The following is a 23,598-nucleotide window of genomic DNA, read 5'->3' as shown; positions in this document are numbered from 1 at the left end:
AAACAGGCCTTGTCTGAATTCAAGAAAGCTTGGGCTAGGCATGTGGGATCTCTTAGAGAGAGGAAGAAATAATGGTTACTGCGGATGGGCAGACTAGATGGACCATTTGGCCTTTATCTGCTATCATGTTTCTGTGGCACTCATTGTGCACTTTGTAGGAGGTGCTAGTAGAGCCTGTGAAGGATTTCCAGCACAATCAGGACAGCTTGTTTTAGGAGGGAGCACTGGGAAAGACAGACCATTGATTGATCATGGGGTATACTTGAATGTAATTGGCCTTGAGCTACCAGTGAAAAGGCATGAATTAAATCCAAAGAAAGAAAAGGAAAAATTCCCACACAAATAGTTTACATATTTATTTAGTTTTCTGTTAGTTACCTATTGAAGATCCTATAATACAGGTTTCCTAACACTTATTAATTAGACAGGATGCTTTCCATTCCTTCTTTCCTTTATTGGAAGTACAATTAAACTGTTTTGAGTTTGAGTTCACTCATCTTCATAGACTCTCTAGGTTTCCAAGTTTTCCAGTATATCGAAGATTCCCAGTCCATATAGTTGTCCTTGGAATGCCATTCCCCGTTCAGATCTGCCATGCCACAGGCACTGAACCACCAGCCTGAGTCATGGGACTGGCTGCAGCTGTTCATTGCTATGTCACCTCTAATGCAGGGGTTACAGTCATCATTGTCCATATCAATGGTGCTGAACTTGCTGCCTTCCTGGCTTTTGTAGTCCTGGATATTATCCTGCCCTCGGAAAGCATCTCCTGTGAGCAAAGACAACACTTTGGTTAGTCATAAGAACAGCTATATTGGGTCAGACCAATGGCACATCAAGCCCAATATCCTGTTTCCAATGATGGCCAATCCAGGCCACAAGTACCTGGCAGAAACCCAAATAATAGCAACATGTTTCAGTTCAGGAGGATGGGAAGAGCTGCTATATCTACTAAGCATTTAAAATATTTGCAAGGCAAATCACAATTGTAGTACTGTGCCATTTGGAGAATGTATATGTATGAGGAATCCTGTATAAATGGTAATATCACCTGGCATGAAGAACATACTAATTGAATTACTGTCAAAGAAAATAGATGAACCCAGAAAGTACCAAAGAGAAGTACAGAGCTCAGTAAATATAGGTTCATGGTAATGAATGCAAAAACTTTCTACTACCATTTCTCTTGGCCAACAAAGAATTAAGAGTTCAGCTACAATTCCAGGGCTGCAGTTATGCCTTTGCTAATCTCTATCCAAAAGCAAAGGTTCCTTCTGTGTATGAGATACAGTATTTTTTATTTATTTATTCAGTTTTCTATACCATTCTCCCAGCAGAGCTCAGAACAGTTTATTCAGGTGCTCAAGCATTTTTCCTTTGTGAGTGCCTTTGAATTATGTGCTTCATAAAACATGACACTGTCTGGAAATGTTATAGTTTGGATTCTTGAAACAAACAAAAAGAATTCAGGGATCAAACATTTGGAATACCCAGCGCAGTGGTTTATAACCTCCATGGAATGTTGTTCACGACCCTCTGAGAGCTGAACCTCTGAAGCTTTAGTTCATTGAGATACGAGAGTCATTTTGTACACTGGGTGCTACAGGTTCACCCAAGCATATCTCAGGAACTGATATAGACTTAATGAGGCTTTTGAGCTTTGTGTTTTAAGCAGTTAGACTTAAAAAAAATCTACTGTTCCAAATTTATACATTAGCAAGGTGGCCACTATTGAGAGCAAACACAGAGATCTTATTCTCAAATCATTTTGAGGTAACAAATAGCCATTTTTAAGCTTGTACGGAGTTAATGCGGTTAAACAAACATATGCACCTATACCTTTATTTAAGTATAAACTTGTCCAACTTCACTAATGGCATTCTGGAGGACAGAGTTGGGATAATCTTTGGACTTATGCACATATTTTATAAAATACGAGTATCTACATTCAAATTAGACCTGGTAATTTGTGCATGCTGAAGAACAGGTATAAAATATGTATGCGTACTTTCAGTGGGGTAATTTTCAAAAGGGAAAGTAGGCACATATTCTCCTTTTTGAAAACTGGTGCAAGTTATACTCAAGCAACCTATTAAAAAAATTATCCTGAATATGGTGAAACAATTATATAAAAAACTGGAGAAGAAAGGAGTATTGCCCTGAAACCAAGTGATGTATGATATAAGAGCAACCTTAGCTGAATGCTCCCTCTTTCTGATGTGTCCTATTAATGATGTTCTTTCATTTACTAAAGGTTTTCTTTTCTTTTTGTGCCATTAACAAGAATGCTCAGAGCATATGCCAGCTGACAACGCTGCTTCCCTGGGATATGCTCTGTACCAATGTATTGGAGATATTTAATTTTCAAACCTTCTTCTTGGCAACTGTGATGACATCTCCCCTCCAGTAAGTGGTGATTTTTTAGAAAAATAAGTTCTGTTATAAGTATGAGAAAATGAACACTGACCTGTTGGGGCATAATAATTTATTCAGATTAATTGAGGGGTCCATTAATGACTTTGTTACTTCGGTATAGTTGTCTTTCACCTTTATTTTTTTTTTTTTAATTCATGCTCACATCCAGGGAAGGGAGGGGGGCTATCCCTTTTGTTTTTATTCCTTGATTGAATGTAATGGGAGGGGGGTTATTCATTTTGTATTGTTATTGATTGATTATTAATGTGTGTATAATGTTCTGCACTTTGTTTTAGCCTTGAAAACTTAAAGATTAAAAAAAATAAATAAAAATATACTGGCTTGGAACCAGTGGCAGCCTCCACCTTTCTGTCTGGCTGAACTAGGGAAAAGGAAGCAGCATTCCACAGTGAAAAAGAGCCAGCTCTGTGACCTGGCAGAAAATCGTACTACCTCTAGTAGAATTATTTCTCTGTGTGAGGCAAGCTCTTGAATACAGGGAACTATTTGTAAGCCTTGCCCATATGCCATTGCAGTAAAATCAGACTCCTATATCGGTGTCAAAGTATAAATCCAGGCTTGTTACTGGAATCTCTCTGGTAATTTATTCTAACCTTGACGCACCATGGTCAACATTCTAAAACCTTTAAAATACAGTTCTACCACTGCAATGGGCAGCATATTTTGATAAGAATTCACCACAAGGTCTTTAACATTAGCTAATTGCATGGCATTTATTTTTATTCCAGTATATTTAGAACATTTTCTTAAACTACCCTTAGTGGTTACTAAACATCTCGGATATTCAGTACCACTATCTGCATTAGCCATTCCCAACCTCGCAACGCACCTAGCCCCATTGGATTTTCAAGATCTCCACAATAAATATTAGTAAATTAGATTTGCATGCAATTGAGGCAATGCAAGCAAATCCATATCATGCATATTTGTTGTGGATTTCCTGAAAATCCAATAGTACTGGGTTGAAAATGGCTGATCTGAATAGTGCTCCAAAAGTGACCTCAAATCTCATTCACCATATACAGCATAAAATTTTAACTGTTTTTCATTCTTAATTTTAAATTTTTTAATGTTTAATTCTTTAAAAAGTATAGAGGGTGAGTCTTCAGTTACTAGTACTGACGAATCAACCACCATTGAGAGGTTGTACTAGCGTGGTAAAAAGCTTAAGATAATGCCTGACTCCTAGTGAGTGTTTAAGCATACGCTAGTAACATCCCTGGATGTTTAAAACTGAGAATGAAAACCAGTTAAAATAGTATTTATTTATTTATACGGTGAATGAGATTTGAGGTCACTTTTGGAGAACTTTTTGTTGTACTAGGCTTGTCAAGTTCTTTCTGACCAGAAAATTATTAGATTTTGTGATCTGGATAGTGGTCAATGCTGAATATCTAGATAAGGCAATTAGCTATATTGGATAGTGGCCATGGTGTCTGCTATCCAGAAAACTTAGCATAGCCACTAAACATACAAGTTCCAAGATCACCCTGGTCTTGTCCAGGCACTATCCACATAGTGCCTCTGCATATTTCAGTCACCAGAATTTATCCAGATAGTAGGGGGTGTTAACTGGATAAGTGCTTTAAGTTTCAAGTTTTATTAAGATTTTATATACCGCCTATCAAGGTTATGTAAGCGGTTTACAATCAGGTACTCAAGCATTTTCCCTATCTGTCCCGGTGGGCTCACAATCTATCTAATGTACCTGGGGCTATGGAGGATTAAGTGACTTGCCCAGGGTCACAAGGAGCAGCGCGGGGTTTGAACCCACAACCCCAGGGTGCTGAGGCTGTAGCTTCAACCACTGCACTACATACTCCTCCTTTAGAATACAGACCTGAGAATTTGTCATTGGGGAATGCTGCTGATAGTGTGAAACCAGGTCTTGGAGACAAATGCCTTGTCTTTGGGAAGCAGAAGTTATGTGTTTAACAGACTTGTTTTCTCTGCAATACTGTTGCCCTGGAATCAGTGTTCCCTCAGGGCTGTGAGGGAGTCCTCTAATTGCATTGCTGCCAGTAGGGGGTGGTGTTTCAATTCTGTGTCCCTTGCTACTGAAAATGTGGTACTGAAACTGCATCACCACTGGCAGGAATACAGGTAGAGGATGCCCGCACAACTTTAGAGGGAACATTGCCTGGAAGGTATGTCTGCACCATTTGAACCATAGTTAGCTTTCTTCTAAGATGACTAATGCCAAACCTTTTCCACTTTTACTGTCTGAGAGACTTTCCACTGAATACTCACCTCCAGTTCCAGAATAAGCACCTAAAGAAAGCTGATAGCCTTTTGCTTCATTGCTGATTTGGAAGGACTCATATTTTGAACAGGCTTTGTCATTGTTGAAACTCTGTAGATTCACGGAAAGCTCAGACTTCTTGTTTGGCTGGTTTGACAGCAAATATATTTTTTCTAGGCCAATCCAGTGTTCACCTGTATGAGATTTTAAATAGTTTTGTAAAGATTGTTCAGAATTCATGGCTTTAAAGTACCATTAAATAACTCAAAAGAAGTTATGTTTCTCTCGATTATGAATCATTCTGTGTGCTTTATAAAACTAAAGGCCCCTTTTACAAAGCTGCAGTAGTGATGCTGCCGCGTTAAATGCGCCAAAGTATTGAATGGGCATCAGTGCATTTACCGTGGCAGCATCCTTACTGCAGCTTTATAAAAAGGGGCCTTAAGGGAAAGTCTACCGAACATTGAAAAAAAATACTGTTCTTACACTAAGGAACATGTTCTATTATTATTATTGTTAAGGTCAATATTTAGCAGCAGCAGTGAATATTCCATGGCACACTATTCAATGTACATGTCTCCCTCCAAATTCACAGGTTTAGGACTTGCGACATTGGTCATGTGCAAGTTTCTAAACCCCCAACCCACCCCTGCCTCCCGGACTGCTCCACGCCATACCTGGTGGCCTAGTGGTGAAGCGGGGCAGGAGCACTCTTCCTATGCAGAGTTGTCAAACAAACGGTGGCCATGAGTTCCCACTATACTCTCAATATCTCTCCTGTCTCCCTATCCACCTCCCAGAGAACTCCGTTCCTCAGATAAGCCGCTTTTAGCTGTACCCTTCTCATGCACTGCCAGATCCAGACTTTGTTTTTTTTTTTCACCTAGCTGCCCCCTATGCCTGGAATAAACTACCTGAGTTTTGTCCATCATGCCCCTTCCCTTCTTTAAAAACAGACCGAAAACCTATCTTTTTGATATAACCTTCAATCCATAACCCCATTCCCCACTTCCCACCAACCTAGCCAGCAATTAACCATTCCCCTTAATTGTATCCAAGGCATCCTATTTGTTTAGATTGTAAGCTCATTCGAGCAGGGACTGTCTTCTTTGTGACTCTGTACAATGCAGTGTATATCTGGTAACGCCATAGAAATATAGCAGTATTTTGCCAGTTAAGTAGGTACCCTTTATAGAATCAGTCCTGCTTGTTATTTTGTATAGCACTGCCAAATACACATTGTATGACAGCGTCTTATCTATACAAACTCTAGATTAGCTGGAAACAATTTTTCCCCCGCTAATATAGCAACCAATAGGGGGCAATTTTCCAAACTGGGGACACTGATGCTCAGTTCGTGTAAGGCTTTATTCATGAGCTGGTGCAATAAACTACACTAATCGTTAACATGGCAGAATACATCATTGTTAATGTTTGTGGGGGGGGGGGGGGTTTCAACATTATAATTTGGTCTGAGCGAGTCTCCATATTGTGCAGTATTTCCCTTAGCCAAGCAGTGGTGTGTATATCCATACAAGTGGTCAACACTGAAAACATAAAATATGACCCGTTCAGGCAATAATATCATTCAAGGAGGTCTGTTTAAATTCTGTTTCTCCACGGAAATTGGATGTTGTAATTTCTTTAAAATTTGCTTAATTTTCCTTAGCTGTATTTGGCAATGATATATAAAAGTAGAAATTAAAAAAAAAAACAACAACAAAAGGGTTTTAGCATGGAGGAAAAAAAAACTTGAGCAAAGTGTTGCACCAAATGTTAGCACAATCAGCACTTAAATACACATGAATGGCCTTGTGTGATTTTAGCATCTAAGAATGATAAGGCATACATTTTGAAATCTTATTTTTTTAAAAAAGAAAAAGGCTAGGGTCAGTGGGGCCAAATTGTAAATATTGCAAGATGTGGCCAAAGCTACGCAGGAGGGCTTTTCCATTGCTGAAACCGCATGCTTTGGCAGCTGGGCTGTATTTTTCCTTACATTTCCTGCTAAGCATTTAATTTCTTTATCTGGCAAAGAATATATATAGTTTTGAACTTGTGCAGCAGGAACAGCTTTTGCTGGAACATGAGAAAGTTGCTTTGGATTCTGTATCTCAGTCTTGAAAGTGGGAATTTAATTGAGAAAGGCATCCATGTTTAGGTAGGGCAGTGGTCGGCAAACCTCAGCTCACAAGCCGCATACGGCTCTTTAGCCACTTGAGTGTGGTTCTGCTAGAGAATAACACGGTGGTGAAACAGTGGGAGAAAAAAAGTCATCGCCGCAGGATGGGGACAAGGCTATTCACCGCCCCGTGGAGTGGTGACTGACCTTGTCTCCCGCAGTTAAGGGAGGGAACGCGCATGGTCACCGATCGGGCATCTCCCTCTCTCACCATGGCAATTTTCTTTTTGTCTTCCAGCTGCCCGAGCTGGCTTTCATCAAATCACTTGTGGCTGCCGAAACTTCTCCTCTGATGCAACTTCCTGTTTCCGGTTGCGTCAGAGGAGAAGTTACGGCAGCCACACGCGATTTGATGAAAGCCGGCTTGGGCAGCTGAAAGACATCTAGTAATCCTTGCAGGTTTGACTGTGCAGATTTCACCACTTTTCTATAGAACCCGACTCTCTCTCCTAGTCCCATACATCTATTTCTACTTAGGGCTCCTTTTACTAAAGTGCACTAGCGTTTTTAGCGCACGCACAAAATTAGCGCGCTAGCTGAAAAATTACTGCCTGCTTAAAAGGAGGCAGTAGCAGCTAGCACTTGCTATTCTGCACATTAAGGCCCTAATGCACCTTTGTAAAAGGAGCCCTTAGTGTTCAGGAAACCCAGCGGCCCCGGTATGCTTGTGGGGCGAGGGAGGGAGTGGAAAGAGGAAAGGAGGAGCAACATTGGTCCTGCTGCCAAACATGCAGAGAAAACTGCGAACCCCTCAAAAGAAATATTAATCGTTGTACTGCTGATCTTTGGCTCTTTTGACTAATGAGTTTGCCAACAACTGAGGTAGGGGAATGTTTTTGTTGCTATATTTCTTCATTATGGGCCAGGTTTCTTCTTGATGAGGGCTAGAGGAGTTGTGTCCCATTTTTTTTTCTGGTATGGAATGTAAATTTATTAAACTGTTAGATAAGGCAGTGCAGATGACCTAATGTAATAAACCATGAAATGATTTTCAGCAGTATTATTTGGATAATAGAATTTGAAATCACAACTGACTTCGACCAATAGCACTTAGCCAGGGGACCTAGTAGCCAGCTTTGTCAGTGCTGAGCACTCCAATATTAAGCAAGCTCCACTTGCATTCAGTTTCGCATCCCAATCATGTTGAAATGTTGGCACCTATGCATTGGTGGCAGGTGCTACTACCCAGATAAATGCTTTTGGAATATTAAGCTACAGGTTATATAGATTACAAGCTTTAGGGGAAGGAAATTAGCCACTGTCCCTTACTCTGCAATTTGCCTTGAGCACAGGTTTGGAAAGGAGAGTATTAAAGCTCAAAATCTAGATTCTGGAAGACCTCGACTGGCTTCCCGTTAAATGAAGACTTAATTTGAAATATTACTACTGATTTTTATTTTTTTAATACATTTGAATGCTTTGGCTGCAGTGGCCCTTGCTCCTGCGCTGAGAATTTACCAACCTACTCGTACATTGTGGTCACAGACAAATTAATATTGAATATGCCATCTTTTAGGCAAATCATTCCTCAATTTTTCACAGGGCAGGCCCAGTGTGGTGGAATTCTCTCCCTTTGACCCTCAGCAAAATGATAAATCTGTTGGTTTCAAAAGCATCTGAAGGCTCATCTTTTTTTGAAGGGTTGCTTGATATGTAGATGATGATTCAAACTGAACCTTTATTTTATACTATTTTTGTTTTGTTAATTTTATTTTTATGTTCTTTTGTATGCAATCAAGAACTATGGACTGTACAGATTGTAAATATTTTTTAAATAAATAAAGTTGAATAGATCATGAACTGTGTGCTTGTATGCGATCCAAGCACAATAACCAAAACCAGAGTTTTCACCTACCTGCGGGGTTTCCAAATCCATCTTTATACTCTTGCCACATTCTATTAAAGTCCAGAGAGTCTTCACCGTTGTGTCTCTGTATGACAGTGCTACCTCCATCCTGGTTCATATCACAATAGGCCTGTGCATAGGGAAACGCACAAAATAAACTTCTGGTATATAAAGCCGTTCATTTAAGGCCGTGGTTGCCAATGTTTTTCATGTAAAGGGCTGCAGTGTGAATTCAAGAGAGGTCCAAGGGCCACCAAAAGATTTCAGGCTTACACATATTACTAATTTTGTGACCTGCTTGTTCAGACTGGGTATTAAACTTTAAAATAAATAAATAACACTAATATTGATTGTACAACACTTCAGGGATCTATTTCAAAAACTCATCTTTATATTGGAATCTGAGTAACGCACTTAAGAGATTGTTTGCAGGTACTATGTCAAGTGGGCAAGACTGAAATTGATACATTTACAGGACTTGAAGAACATTTTGCCTAACTGTTGAAGGGCCACAATGGAAGACTTGGGGGGCCACACGTTGGAGACCACTAATTTAAGAAGTCCAAGCCTTTCATGTTTGTTATGCAAGAACTCCTGGCCTGTATTTAAAAGCTGTAATCATGATTTGCATGTGTAAATACCATCATTTATATAGGTATGTCATATATGCATATAAAAGCCAAGTATAGAAAACTGATATGTACAAATATAGATTGCATGGTGGTGTGGTTTGGACAGAACCAGAATCCACATGTGCATTCTCCATTTCCATGACAGGATTTACAGTTGATTGCTGGCATGAAAAGTGCTCATTTGGACCAGCCCTTTACATAAGGGATTAAGGGAAATATCCTCCTTAATCTTCTAAGGGTTTTTTCCCTTCTCCAAACTGAAGTAAAATGGATTGTGCTCTTTGCAGTTGACTGGCAGCATCCATTCCACACATGTAGGTTTCCAAAAGAGCATGCATATAGATGCAAGTGCTTCTTTGGCCTGCTGTTCGCACCGGCGTTGGCTTTCCCTCTGATGTCACTTCCTGGCCCTGCGACCCAGAAGTGATTTCAGAGGGGAACGAGGCTGGTGCGAGCAGCTGGCCAGAAAAGTTGCTCATGTTAGTGCAGGCACAAGTGTGGCATGGGGTTGCGGAGAGGTGCCGGCACCACCACCACCACCACCACAATGACACCCGGGGTGGTCTTCCCCCTCTCTGCCCCCTTACTACCCCTCTGGTTAATGAGTTCCATATTTCTACTTATAAACTGAAGCTCCTGTTACATACATTTGCTTTATTGCATCTATTTTAGAAAAGGCTGTACACTATCAGATCTTTTTCTAAAATATTCCTCAAAATGTACACATTCTAACCTGAATCTAGTAATTCCAGTTTCTATGATCTATCTAAAATGGGCCTTAATATGTCATTGTTAATATGGTATACTTTTTAGAGCAGCAGATGTGACTTAAATTATAAGTCCTCTGGGGACAGGGAATATTATACCTAAATATAACTCTTCCTTAAGCTGCTACTGAAAGAAGGTGCAGGCTAAATCCCAAATCCCTGCTCTACCCCTTCTGTTAACTTGCCAAATAGTACAGCACTTGATCAGAAACATTGCAATCTCTGATCTATGTCAAATGAAAACTTAGAAAATTCAAAACCCCTGGTATACTTGTTATGTGTTTCTTCATTAGATTTTTTTAATACATATATGCTAGAGAATGACACGGTGACAAAATTCATCACCGTTCCCGTCCCTGCGGATAACCGCGGGAAACCATCTTCATGTCATTCTTTAAGGAGAGAGGGAAGAATCAGAGTATGAATGGCCACAACCACTGACCCGCAAGCTTTGCTTTGAAGAATGCTGGTGTAGAAGAACCGAGGTTGAAATAAACACTAGAAAATGACATGGGATCGGGAATTTTGTCACCGTGTCATTCTCTAATACACAGTTCTTCAACCGCCGGTCCGCAGACCGGTGCCAGTCCGCAGAAAATTTCTGCCGGTCTGCACAGGGCCGGCGAGATCAAGTCGGCAGTTAAATTTCCTGCCGACTGCGGTTCCTGCTCACTAATGTTCCTCCCAGCCTCAGGCAATTAAGACAGTCTGCCGACGTCGGGGCCTTCCCTCTCTGAGTCTCGCCTGTTTGGAAACAGGAAGTTGAAACAAAATAGGCGGGACTCAGAGAGTGAAGGTCCCGACGTCGGCAGCCTGTCTTGATCGCCGCCCCTGCCGAGTTGCTGAAGAGGGCCGCAGGGAAGTTACAAGTAGAATGGAGAGAGCTGCAGATACAGGTACAGGTGGAGAGAGATGGTCAGCGTGTGCGAGCAAGATCCTGGGGAGCCTTCACAGTGACTTCCTCCCCTCCCACCAGCTCTCCTACTTGCCAGGGCAGTGATTTACCGGCAACTTCCTGCAGGCAAGTACTGAGAGCTGCTGGAAGGGGAGACAGCCACTGTAGGAGGCAAGGAAGCTGCTGGATAAAGGGAGAGCTGTTACTGGACTTGGAGAGAGTTAGAAGGAGAGATGCTGCTGGGAGGGGAGGAGGGAAAGGGATGGGAAGAAAAGAGAGTTAATGTTGGATAGAGGGAGGAGGGATGGGAGAAGAAGGAGAGATGCTGCTGGAAGGGGAGGAGGGAAAGGGATGGGAAGAGAGTTAATGTTGGATAGAGGGAGGAGGGAAGGGAGAAGGAAAAAAAGGAAGGAGGGAAGGGAGAAAGAATAAAGGAAGGAAACAGCTGGAAGGGAGATTACAGGAAGGGAAGGGGGTCAGGGTGGAATGGAGAGATGAGGGAAAGGGGAGAGAGAGATGAGGGAAAGGGGAGAGAGGAATGAGAAAGTAGAGAGACATTGATGCTGGAAAGGGGGTAGCAGAGAAATGAGAGAGGGATAAAGATGCTAGATCTGGTGTAGGAGAGATAAAAATGAGAACAGTGAAGCTGGAATGAATCATGTAAAAAGGAGAGAGGGGGAAGCAGGCTGGATGGAAAGGGAAGAGGGGCATAGAAAGAAGTCAGATACATATGGAAGGGGGAGAGGGCAGACATTGGATGGAACGGGCAGATGCTGGAAGGAAAAGAGTGAAAAGAAGATGAAAGCAGAAACCAGAGACAACAAAAGGTAGAAAAAAATAATTTTATTTCTATTTTGTCATTAGAATATATCAGATTTGAAAAATATATCCTGCTAGAGACATAACTGGGGACTGCAGTATTCTGTTAGCATGATATTTCTATGTAGCATTCTATAATAACTTGGCTTGTTCAGTTTTCTTGATAGTAGAGGGGATATATGGGGAGGGGAGAGAGGGGTTTTGCTGGTCCGTGCTCTGTATATTTGTATTTATAAAATCACAATTGTTCAGAATATTGTTTCTTTTTATACTTTCATAAAATACGTTCAATATAAAATCATAATTGCGGCTTGTGCAGATGGGATCAGATGGTTTGCGGGGACCGAGCTCGCGGAGATGAGGCGTAAACGGGGTTTTTAAATTTTAGTCCTAGTAGTTTGCCAGTCCACAAAATAATTCTTTTATTTCTGCCGGTCCACGGGTGTAAAAAGGTTGAAGAACACTGCTCTAATATATGCGACCATTAAGGATTCTAGAAACTTTTTTATGGTCATAATGGATGTTAATCTCTGTGTCCTATGAAGTTTTGATACATTTTGTAATTAAAGAAAAGATGATCTGTGGATTTACCTGGAAAGATTGTGGTGCTCCTGCTGGTTTTATCCAGTATACTCCACTGGCTGATTTCGGATCTTTCTTCCAGATACCAGAACAATCCTCGCCTTTGAAACAGAAAAATGCAAGAGCAAACAATAAGTCAACTATTTACAGACAATAGCTCCTTTTCTGGGGCTAATTTCTTTTTTGAAACAAAAGCACAAGATTTGAACGCTGATGAGGAGGTCTGTGATCCCAGACAATTATTGCAGGCACGGCCGGTTCAAAGGGTGGAGTCCCGCCCTGGTGGTGCCCCGCCCCCCAAAGCTTAAGCTTTCTCCACTCAAGCCCCTAGTCTGGCATTTCTGCCTCTCCTTTCCCTGTGGCTCTCTGAATGTTACCGTTGCCAAGCTCATTTTTGGAAAGAGTACATTTGATCACGTAACCCCATTGCTCAAGGAATTACATTGGCTTCCAGTGTATCTTAGAATTCAATTTAAGTGTGTTTGTATTGCATTTAAAATTCTTTTTAGCATTTTATTACTTTGGTTCCTTTAGATTGCAATGTACACAGATCTTATCTCACTAGGAGTTCAAATACATTACAATTAAGTTTTAGTTTAGTGCTTGCTGGTAGCAACAGCATGCATAGCAAGCTGCTTTTGGGCAGCCCTGGGTCTTCCCTCTGCCATGTCCCACTGATAGGAAATTGCAGGTGGTGATGTGGCATAGGGAAGACCCAGGGCTGGCTGAAAGCAGCCTTCTGTGCATGCTGTTACTACTGCAAAGCAAGGCAATGTTTAGAGGGCCACAGGGGAAGGAGGGAGCAATGCCAGACCAGGGGATGGAGAGAGAAGGAAAGAAGTGTTGGACTGAGAAAGCTTTGGACCAGGTAAAGCACTGGTGGTGAGCTCAGAGGCCAGGGATTTCAGTGCCCTGTTTCTCCAGCACCCTGGGTCAGTCTCACGTGGTCCAATGGTTGAGCCAGCTCTGACTCTAGGCATCCAAGCCTCAACATTAAATATTTTTACACTGACAATGGACTGACTGTATATACAAGAAGTTCCACATTAACTATGGACTGACTGTATATACAAGAAGTTCCACATTAACTAATGAAGCCTACTGCCTCCTGGGGTGTACATTGTGTATATTTAAATTCAAAACCAGTGCACTTGCTGGGATCCTCTGACGTGCCTTGAAAATTTGGTGTGAATAGGACCATAGCCACAGTATATAAATGTAGATAGTACAGATTTAGTGGGGGGTCTGAACCAGGTCCTGGGACACATCAAGCCAGTCTGGTTTTCAAGATCTCAACAATGAATACAAATTTGCATACAATGGAGACAGCGCATGCCAATTTCTCTCATACCTTTTCCTTGTGTGTTTTCTGAAAAACCAACTGACTTGGTATGGACCATGTATTGGGTTCAGAACCCCTGATACACACCTATACTCACTCAATAAGACTTCTTCCCTTTGCAAAGCAAGATAATAGTCCTGGTTTCAGCATTATATCATTATGAATTCTCTAAATCCGATTTTGGATGTTTAGGGAAAAACCCAATACAGTATCCAAAAATCCAGTAGAGAAAATGACCATTTTCAAACCAGAAAAACATTTTTTATTTTTTCATAAATGACCATTTCCTAGAAGAGTTTGTCCTCTATGTGTTTATCTTTTTGAACCAATCATTGGGATGTAGGAGGAGGCCAGTACTTTTAGCAAACTGGCCATACAGACATCCCAGCAGTGCAGTGGGGCACCTTAGGAGGCATTGCTATGAACTTCATAAAAAAGGTCCCAGGTCTCACCATAACCCCCTTCCAAGCTCACACAACCTTCTGTACCTGTATATCTCCCCAAAAGCCCTTAGGCCTTCAAGTGTCACCTATATGTCAGTAAAGTGGGGGTTTTTTTTGGGTGGTATCACACTTTCCATCACAAGTGTACTAGTTAGAGTAGAATATGGGTAGGGTTACCAGATTTTATGATTAAAATCTAGACACGTGGCCCTACCCCCAGCCTCACCCTGTTCTGCCCCAACCCTGCCCCCAAACCTATTCTCGAGCTTGTCGTCTGCAGTACATGAAAATTTCTACAGGATGATATGGGCTAAGCAAGCCTCTGCGATGTAGTTTTAGTGCTGCATGTTCTTTGATGTCTGTTCTGATTCTCTGAAGAAGATACCACGAAACGAGCTCGTCAGAATCAGAATTAGTTTCTAAAATGATCTGCCTGATGCCACTGAGATAAGTGGTTATCTTGTAGTATTTATACATTATATGCATGATTTTACACATTATTGAGCGTAATTTTACACACAGATTGAAGGTGGCAGGGGGATGGCCAGTGACTGAAATTTTTGTCCTCATTGGCTGAATGGCCTTTAGGCTGGCATGTGATACGGACATATATTCTGAGGCCTTTCCCCCATGCCACAGATTACCGAACCTTTTATGAAACAGTATGCCAGATGAGTTAATTAAGTTTCATAGTTATAGTTCCATTTTGTTTTGATTTCTTCAAATTATAAATCCTCCATAATCCCACCCAAAACACCCCCCCTTGAAATTTAGGGCTCCTTTTACAAAGCCGCGCTAGCAGTTTAACGCATGTAATAGCCCGTGCTAAACCACTAGCCGCTACCACCTCCTCTTGAGCAGGCGGTAGTTTTCCGGCCAGCGTTAGCGTTAGCGTGTGATGAAAAGTCGCGCACATTAACCCTGCTAGCACGGCTTAATAAAAGGAGCCCTTAGACACACTTCAGACCAACAGCATAGAAAACCATCTAAATAATGTGTTTTGAAAATGGAAATTTGGACATTTTAACAAATAAAATGTCCAAATGTCAATTTATGCTTTTATTTTGGATGTTTTCTCTTTTGAAAATGAGCCCCACACTGTCTTTTCTTACTATTCAAGTCAATAAATGACTGGAGGTTTAAAGACAGAGAGGGGCATAATCAAAAAAAGCGTCTAAGTCCCCTTTTGGCCTAAGTCCCTAAACGTTCAACCCAGAAGCAGGGAAAGTGTCCATAACCAAAACAAACATCCATGTTTTGATTATGGCCTTCCTCTGCCTAAACGCCCAATCTCCACTACGTCTAAAAGTACCCCCACAGCACGTCTACACTTTCTAGCCATAATGAAACAAAAGCACGCCTAGGCCACAAACGTCCAACAGAAGGGCTTTTAGGCGAAGGAGAAGCCAGTCCTTCGCCTAAAAGCTGGATTCTGTAACCGGTGTCTGTCAAAAACAACACCGGTTACAGAATCCCCCCCCCCACAACGATCCAGGCAGGAGGGTGCCCAAGCCCTCCTGCCATGTCAAACTGCGACCCCCCCCCTCCCAACAACATCGGGGCAAGAGGGAGTTCAAGCCCTCTTGCCCCGCCGGCTCCCCGACACGATCGGGGCAAGAGGGAGCTCAAGCTCTTTTGCCCCAGCCAACCGCGGCACCCCCGACACGATCGGGGCAAGAGGGAGCCCAAGCCCTCTTGCCCTGCCGACTCCCCGACAATATCGGGCCAGGAGGGAGCCCAAGTCCTCCTGGCCCTGGCGACACCCCCTCCCCCCCGCTAATTGTTCGGGCCAGGAGGGAGCCCAAACCCTCCTAGCCCAGCTGATCCTGCCCCCCCCCCCGACAACATCGGGCCAGGAGGTAGCCCAGACCCTCCTGGCCACGGCGACCCCCTACCCCCATCCCGTACTACATTACGGGCAGGAGGGATCCCAGGCCCTCCTGCCCTTGACGCAAACCCCCCCTCCCCAACCCGACCATGCCCAACCCGACCATGTGCCCAAGGCCCCGCCCCCAGGAGGGGCCTAAGGCTCCCGGGCCTATTCTGATTGGCCCAGGTGCCTTAGGCCCCACCAGTAGGTGGGGCTTTGGGACGGATGGGCCAAACCGGCTTCATTCCGTCGTTGACTGCCTGCCGGACAGGCGGGTTTGGCTCCTGTCTGTCCGGCCAACTAAACAAAGGTACGGGGAAGGGGGGTGGGGTGTCGTGGGGGTCGGCCAGGGGGGTCGCGGGTCGGCTGGGGGGGCGGTCGGAGGTTCTTGGGGGGGGCGGTCGTTGGGGGGAGGGGGGTTTGCGTCGAGGGCAGGAGGGCCTGGGATCTCTCCTGCCCGTAATGTAGTGCGGGGTGGGGGTAGGGGGTTGCCTCATCTCCCCTACCACGATGCCATCACTCCTCTACCTGAACTGCTGCAGGTCGCGGCAGTTCGGGTAGAAGAGTGATGGCATCACAGTAGGGGAGATGAGGCATCTCTCCTGCCACGATGGTTAGGTTGCCGGGCCGCTGAACTGATGGCGCCAGCGGCCATCAGCTCAGGGGCCCCTTTTTCGGCACTTAGACCTGGTTTTATTTTGTCTAAGTGAAAAAGGTCTAAGTGCCGACTAAACTGTATTGGTTATACCTGCTGTACGGCTAGGTGTAGGTCGGCCCACCTCCTGCCCACTGCCCACCCTTTCCCCTTCTCTAAACACACCTCTTTTCTCTCTGTGCGTTTAGAGGCAGGGGAAAGGCCTAAGTTGGTTTTAGATACATCTAAAAACCAGCTTTGGTTATGGATACTTGGACGATCAGGCTTTTTGATCATCCAAGTAGCCATTTAGGACACTTTTTAGACGTTTTTTTTAATTATTATTACCCCCAGAGTGTTCTACTCATATTGCTTTAGTTTGTGGAGAAGAATCAGCTTCCCCTACTTGGGCCTGATGTACAAAAAGATTTAGGGACTCTTTTATGAAGCCGTTTAGTGCGGGCTGCTGCGGTAACTGCCCCGAAGCCCATAGGGATTTAAAGGGCTTCGGGGACTTTGCCATGCGGCTTTGTAAAAGGGGGAGGGGTAATTTGTACTTAAGGAAAAACTCCCTGTGTCTAATTGAGCCACTACATTTCATTATGTATGGACCTGAACATGGAATTGTGTGGTGTGGTGCATTGGTTAGAGCTACAGTCCTAGCACCCTGGGGTTGTGGGTTCAAATCCTGCACCGCTGCTTGTGACCCTGGCAAGTCGCTTAATCCCCCCAGGTACATTAGATAGCATGTGAGCCCACCGGGACAGATAGGGAAAAATGCTCGAGTACCTGAATAATTTGTAATCCGCATAGAATTGTAGGTTATGCAGAATATAAATAATTAGATAAATAAAAATGTGAGCAAAGCCTGAACCAGACAATTAGAGCCTACGATGGGACCAAATTGCTTTCCTGTAATTCATCTCACATTTATTTTTCCGTACATTCAGCAATCAGTTCAAAGCTGAAATTAATACACATTGCATATTGGATGGATCTTCAGGGAGAACTATAAAATGTATAATCAGCAATATCATTGCAACAGTGGAATTTACTTGTTGTCGTGACATAAATACCGTATTCCTGTGCTGAGCTTTGGGAATGCTTCAGGCCACAGTAGGAAGGTTCTGACTTTTAGTAATTCAGGTCTGCCTCTCCCTTTTCACAATATGTAATCTATCTGTTTACTACTCAACAATCTGGCCAGTAGCTTCTACAAATTGTGCTGTAAATAAAACCAGATATTATAGAATGGATTCATAATATTTTCCCCCTTTGAAATATATAAATTCTAAATGACATAATGGCTCAAATATACAGTTCAGAACTGTCTTACCTGCTGGAAGAGGTGATTGCTGCCAAGAGAAAAGTATATATTTTACTTCAGAAGTGCAACAATCTTTACCATCTCCTCCCCCCCCCCACCCAATAATGTTATTTAAGTACCTCATGCCTTTTGCCATGGAGAGAGACACTTTCAATACGTCTAAATTTGAACTGAGATATTTTGCCAAAAATGTCTAAGTCAGAGCTATAAGTGAACCAGAAAAATTGTTAAATCTCCATTTTAATTGTGGCTTCGAGCTAGACTTTTTCTTGCTCAATACATCCATCTTTAAATACCAATTACAAAAAAAATAAAAAAAAAGTTGGGGAAAAATGAAGGAAAACTAGTCAAAGGGAGGTGTCTCTGGTCTAGTGAACTGACCACATAGAGATTCCAGCAGTGCTGAGGGGCAGCCTAGTGATCAGTGCAGAGGACCACATTAAGGAATCCTGGCATGAAACCCCTTCATACTGTATTGTGAGCCCTTCAGGGACAGAGAAAACTTACTGTACCTAATGATCCACCACTACCAAAACTCTCAAGCTTGCGGGTCACTTATAGGTACAGGAGTTTGTCCAGAAATTAAAGAGTTATAGTGAGAATTGAACCTGGGTCCTGTTCACTGTCCTCTCTGCTACTTCATCCACTTGCTTGTAGGACTTTGCTCTTAGGAATGGCCATAATTATCTGGAGCTGTCATAGAGCCTGGCACCTGCTGTAATTATCACATATTTGGAAGGTGAGGAAGGGGGGGGGGGTCAGTGACCACTAGAGAATTGAGAGGGTCATGCCTTAATCCCTCCAGTGATCAGCTGGTCAATAAGAGCACCTTCTGACTTAGCCATAACTGACACATCTAGATAAAAATATACTTCTTTTTTGCTCTGGATTTTTTTCTGTTCTATTATAGCTGAAAAACATCCAGATTTTCAGCCCACCCATGTCCCACCCACAACACACCTCCAACACACTCCTTTGTGATTTAAATGAATTGCAGAGTGAAACATTCCAATTCTGAGTTTTGAAAATCTCAACTTAGACCAGGGGTGTCAAAGTTCCTCCAGTCGGGTTTTCAGGATTTCCCCAATGAATATGCATGAAATCTATTTGCATGCACTGCTTTCATTGTATGCTAATAGATCTCATGCATATTCATTGGGGAAATCCTGAAAACCTGACTGGATTGCGGCCCTTGAGAAGGGACTTTAACACCCCTGAATTAGACATATTTGCAAGAAAAGCATCCATCTGCTGCTCTGTGGTGCTTTTGAAAACGAGCATCATAGTGTAGAGTTTGCAGATGATCCCTAACCAAGGTGTATTCAGAAAGCCACATTCCACAGGCTATCAGCTTTTCTTCAAAGCAGGATCAAGCAAGGTTTGTGGCTGCATTTATTACTCTGCTCTCTTTTTGATGCATCTCATCTTACAGTTTCTTCTCCCTCTGCCAAGCAGGGTCATTTTTTTTTTCTTACCTTTGGCTTGACTTGGTGAAGAGAGAGGCATAGCAGTATTGCTATGCCAGAAAAACACTTCAGCAAGCTGGCTGAATTCATTTTCCTAAATAAAACCAGAAAAAAAAAATGTTTAGAGCTGTGCAGACACATTTCTAGTACTGAAAGTTGCTTTGCAAAGCATACTATATATAGTATATATACTATATCTATATATCTATATTCCCCAAGAGATCCTTTTTCAAGAAGTACAGTGGAATACATAATTAATTGAACTTGTCTCTTCTTTGATATTTCTAGGTCCTAGACTGTAAAGTCCACCTGGTATTGTCCTAGGTTCCAACTGCTGAAGTTGCCATCTAATCAAGCCATTGTGACATCACTGCTGAGGTTGGCTCTTAGGCATTGGTGGAATGAGGCATTATGACATCACAATCTCAGCTCTGGAATGTTGCTACTCTTTGGGTTTCTGTCAAGTAACATAGTAAATGACGGCAGATAAAGATCTGACAGTCTATCCAGTTTGCCCATTAGTTATACCCATTAAAAATACATGATTAAATAAACTTGTCTCTTCTTTGATATTTCTGGGTCCTAGATTGTAAAGTGCGCCTGGTATTGTCCTAGATTCCAACTGCTGAACTTGCCATCTAACCTCACTCCAGCCTATCTAACCATCCTGTTTGCAGGATATCTGCCATAAAGTCTGGCCAATAACATCCTCATGTTCCAAGTTAGTGGAGTTCCCATTGATGCCCTCCCCAGCCCTCTGAAAAGTTATTATTTCCCTCCCCTTGGAACATTCTTCCAGGTGTCTCTTAGCTCCTCAGAAGCCTGTTTCACAGCAGCAGTAACCCAAAACTGCCCATTCAGTTTAAAGGGTGCTGGTGCCAGCTGGAAAGGAAAGAAACTGAACCTTTTCATCACTTTTGATCAGAAAACTGATCTTCCCCATTTTGGGAGAGAGCAAAAGCACTGTCTGCAGCCCCACTGGTTACACACCAGAGAGGAGAAATCCCCCCTTAGTCAGAAAGGATCAGAAACTCTCTACAAGGCTTGCTCTACTGCCCGTACCTGTTTTCAATCAATTTGCTTGTCCTTTAGGCCAGTGGTTCCCAACCCTGTCCTGGAGGAACACCAGGCCAGTTGGGTTTTCAGAATAGCCCTAATGAATTTGCATGAAGCAGATTTGCATGCCTGGCACCTCCATTATATGCAGATCTCAGATCTCTCTCATGCATATTCATTAGGGCTATCTTGAAAACCTGACTGGCCTGGTGGTCCTCCAGGACAGTGTTGGGAACCACTGCTTTAGGCGGAATCCCCTCCCACTTTCTTTGCTTTGCATTGCTATACGTGGGATAAGTGAAGTTTTCAGTAAAATGTGGGGGGTTACAACCCCCCAAACCCCCCACAAGGCCCCCATAATGTGGCGCGATCTGTATAAAGTAAAGTGGGGGGGTTCTCCCATGCCCCCCCGTCAGAGCCCCTAAAAACAGTAATTTTCTGCGGCGCGCACCTCTGCGCTGCGCTCAATTGTCTGCGCGCCCTTGTCCCGGCGCGCTTTTGACCTGACACCCTCAAAGTCCCTCCTTGAGGGCCGCAATCCAGTCGGGTTTTCAGGATTTCCCCAATGAATATGCATGAGATCTATGTGTATGCACTGCTTTCAATGCATATTCATTGGGGAAATCTTGAAAACCCGACTGGATTGCGGCTCTCGAGGAGGGACTTTGAGATCCCTGTTCTATACGTACCACAGAAGAGATAGATAGCTAATGTGTTGTGGGTAAGATGCCTATTGCCTGAGACTATAACCATTATGTTTCTGAGATACAAACATACCCTCCCCTCCCCCAGCTATAAAACCGTGGACATTTAACATTTCCCTTCCTAACTAGATAGATGAATTGCAAAGAATAAAAGCAGCTTCCAGTCCTCTGTCAGCAGAGCTGGGCATTACCTATCAGCAGAGGCTCCTCACTGCAAGCTTCTGTTCCCCAAGGCAATGGCAATCAGACAGAAGAGCCGGCTTAATAAATAGGGAAGAGCGAACGGGGGAGGAGGAGCAGGCGTACTATCAGCTTAGTCACTGGGAGGAGGAGCAGTTTCAGGTCTAACCACTTACTAAGAGGGCAGGAGAGTGATCAGGGTATTTCCCTGTCTTCAGCATTGATGACACAGGTGAAATTGCAGTCTGCCCTAAAAAAAGTTCTGCTTAATACCTTGTTGTTGTTATTTTTCACGGTGGTGTAACCTGCAAAAGATTAGATCACAAATGACAGGGCACTGATTAACTGGGAAAAGATACAAGGTGAGCTGGCAATAACACATCAAGAAAAGCTCCAAAGCCGATTACAAACATTCAAAAGAAAATGGAGCAATGACTTTACGTGCAAAAGGACATCTATTTTATATTTTATTTATTTAACAAATTTATAACGAGCTCTAAAAGGGATACAGGAGACAAACATCCCCCCCCCCCAAATAACATCAAGTCGTCTAATCCAGTGGTTCCCAACCCTGTCCTGGAGGAACACCAGGCCAATTGGGTTTTCAGGCTAGCCCTAATGAATATGCATGAAGCAAATTTGCATGCCTATCACTTCCATCATATGCAAATCTCTCTCATGCATATTCATTAGGGCTAGCCTGAAAACCCGATTGGACTGGTGTTCCTCCAGGACAGGGTTGGGAATCACTGGTCTAATCTAATCTTTCATTTGTGTGTCGGTCATACCTATGCAGGCTCTAGGCCAGGGGTAAGTAATTCCGGTCCTCGAGAGCCGGAGCCAGGTCAGGTTTTCAGGATATCAACAATGAATATGTACAAGATGGATTTGCATGCACTGCCTCCTTGAGATGCAAATCTATCTCATGCATATTTATTGTGGATATTCTGAAAACCTGACCTGGCTCCGGCTCTCGAGGACTGGAATTGCCTACCCCTGCTCTAGGCGACTTACAGAGAGAGGGGTCAAAAGGGGGCCAGAAGAGAACTTGGGGAAGCGCTAGAATTAAGGGAGAGGAGAGAAGCACATAGGTCAAGTGTCGAAGGAAAGAGTTTTCAAACCCTGAAAATATCACATCATGACTTATTTAAAATTTTTATATGTGCCCCTCATCTAAATTCAAAGCGGCTTAATAATAAGCATATGACATAAAACTAAACCCAGACTGTCTCACACAATACAAACCGCATCAGACACATCACTAAGGGCTCCTTTTACAAAGCTGCAGTAGAGGTTTCTATCACGGGATGGCGAGATAAATGCTCCAACACGCATAGGAAATCTCTACTGCAGCTTTGTAAAAGCCAGCGTAAATTCAGTTAGTAAATCAAGTCACTGCTCCTATAAACAAAGAAAGGGGCTTATCTTATATAGTCATTTTTGTATGTAAATAGCCATACTTGCATATAAATGACCGCTTTGGCAGAACTATTCTTGTTAAAAATTGCCATATATCAAATAAAATAACTGTAACTCTTTTAAACTACACTTCTCCCTCCATGTGGAGGTCAGGGGCAGAGACGGAAAAATCACAAATAACTTTTACGGCCTCCCGGACCTCTCCACACCTTACCTGGTGGTGCCGTCAACACGAGACTGCAGTGGGAACTTGTGGAAGCCATTTTTGTTGATGGCTCTGCCCGGGGCAGGAGCATAGGACTTGCCTTCCAGAAATCTGACCAAAAATACACATTTTAATTCTTTTACAGAAAACTTAAGCTCATCTGGTATAGTATTTCAAAACATACCAGACAGATCTTTATAGACCAAAAACTGAGCTACCATGACCAAATAAATTCATTGATGAGGAACTATTTCTATAGGCTTAAGCTGATTAGATCACTAGCTATATTTCTGGATGAAGCATCCTTAAATATCTTAATGCACTCCTTAGTCATAGCAAAAATTGACTATTGTAACGCTTTATATAAGGGAATTACTCTTAAAGAAATGCGCAGAATACAAATCATACAAAACACGGCAATAAAAATAATCACTAAAAAGGAAAAATCTGATCATGTGACTCCTCTTTTAAAGGAAAAACACTGGCCTCCTGTTAACCAACGAACCTGTTAACCTGTTAGCTCTACTTTCTCATAAAATTTTAACAAACAA

General features: G+C 42.8%; 1 protein-coding gene across 1 annotated transcript; it reads right to left on the bottom strand.

The window, feature by feature from the left end:
- Positions 1-341: 341 nt before the first annotated feature.
- LOC117367027 (angiopoietin-related protein 5-like) lies at positions 342-21,496 on the bottom strand. Its single transcript, XM_033959208.1, has 7 exons — positions 21,435-21,496; positions 19,493-19,577; positions 18,027-18,045; positions 12,411-12,502; positions 8,716-8,836; positions 4,687-4,872; positions 342-769 (listed from the first exon to the last, which is right to left on the bottom strand). The coding sequence occupies exons 2-7, from the start codon at positions 19,571-19,573 to the stop codon at positions 468-470; spliced, it is 801 nt and encodes a 266-aa protein (XP_033815099.1). The 5' UTR covers positions 19,574-19,577; positions 21,435-21,496; the 3' UTR covers positions 342-467.
- Between the last annotated feature and the right edge of the window lie 2,102 nt (positions 21,497-23,598).

The sequence above is a fragment of the Geotrypetes seraphini genome, chromosome 9, assembly GCF_902459505.1.
Source record: "Geotrypetes seraphini chromosome 9, aGeoSer1.1, whole genome shotgun sequence".
NCBI classification, from domain to species: domain Eukaryota; kingdom Metazoa; phylum Chordata; class Amphibia; order Gymnophiona; family Dermophiidae; genus Geotrypetes; species Geotrypetes seraphini.
This window is presented reverse-complemented; position numbering and strand designations above follow the sequence as displayed.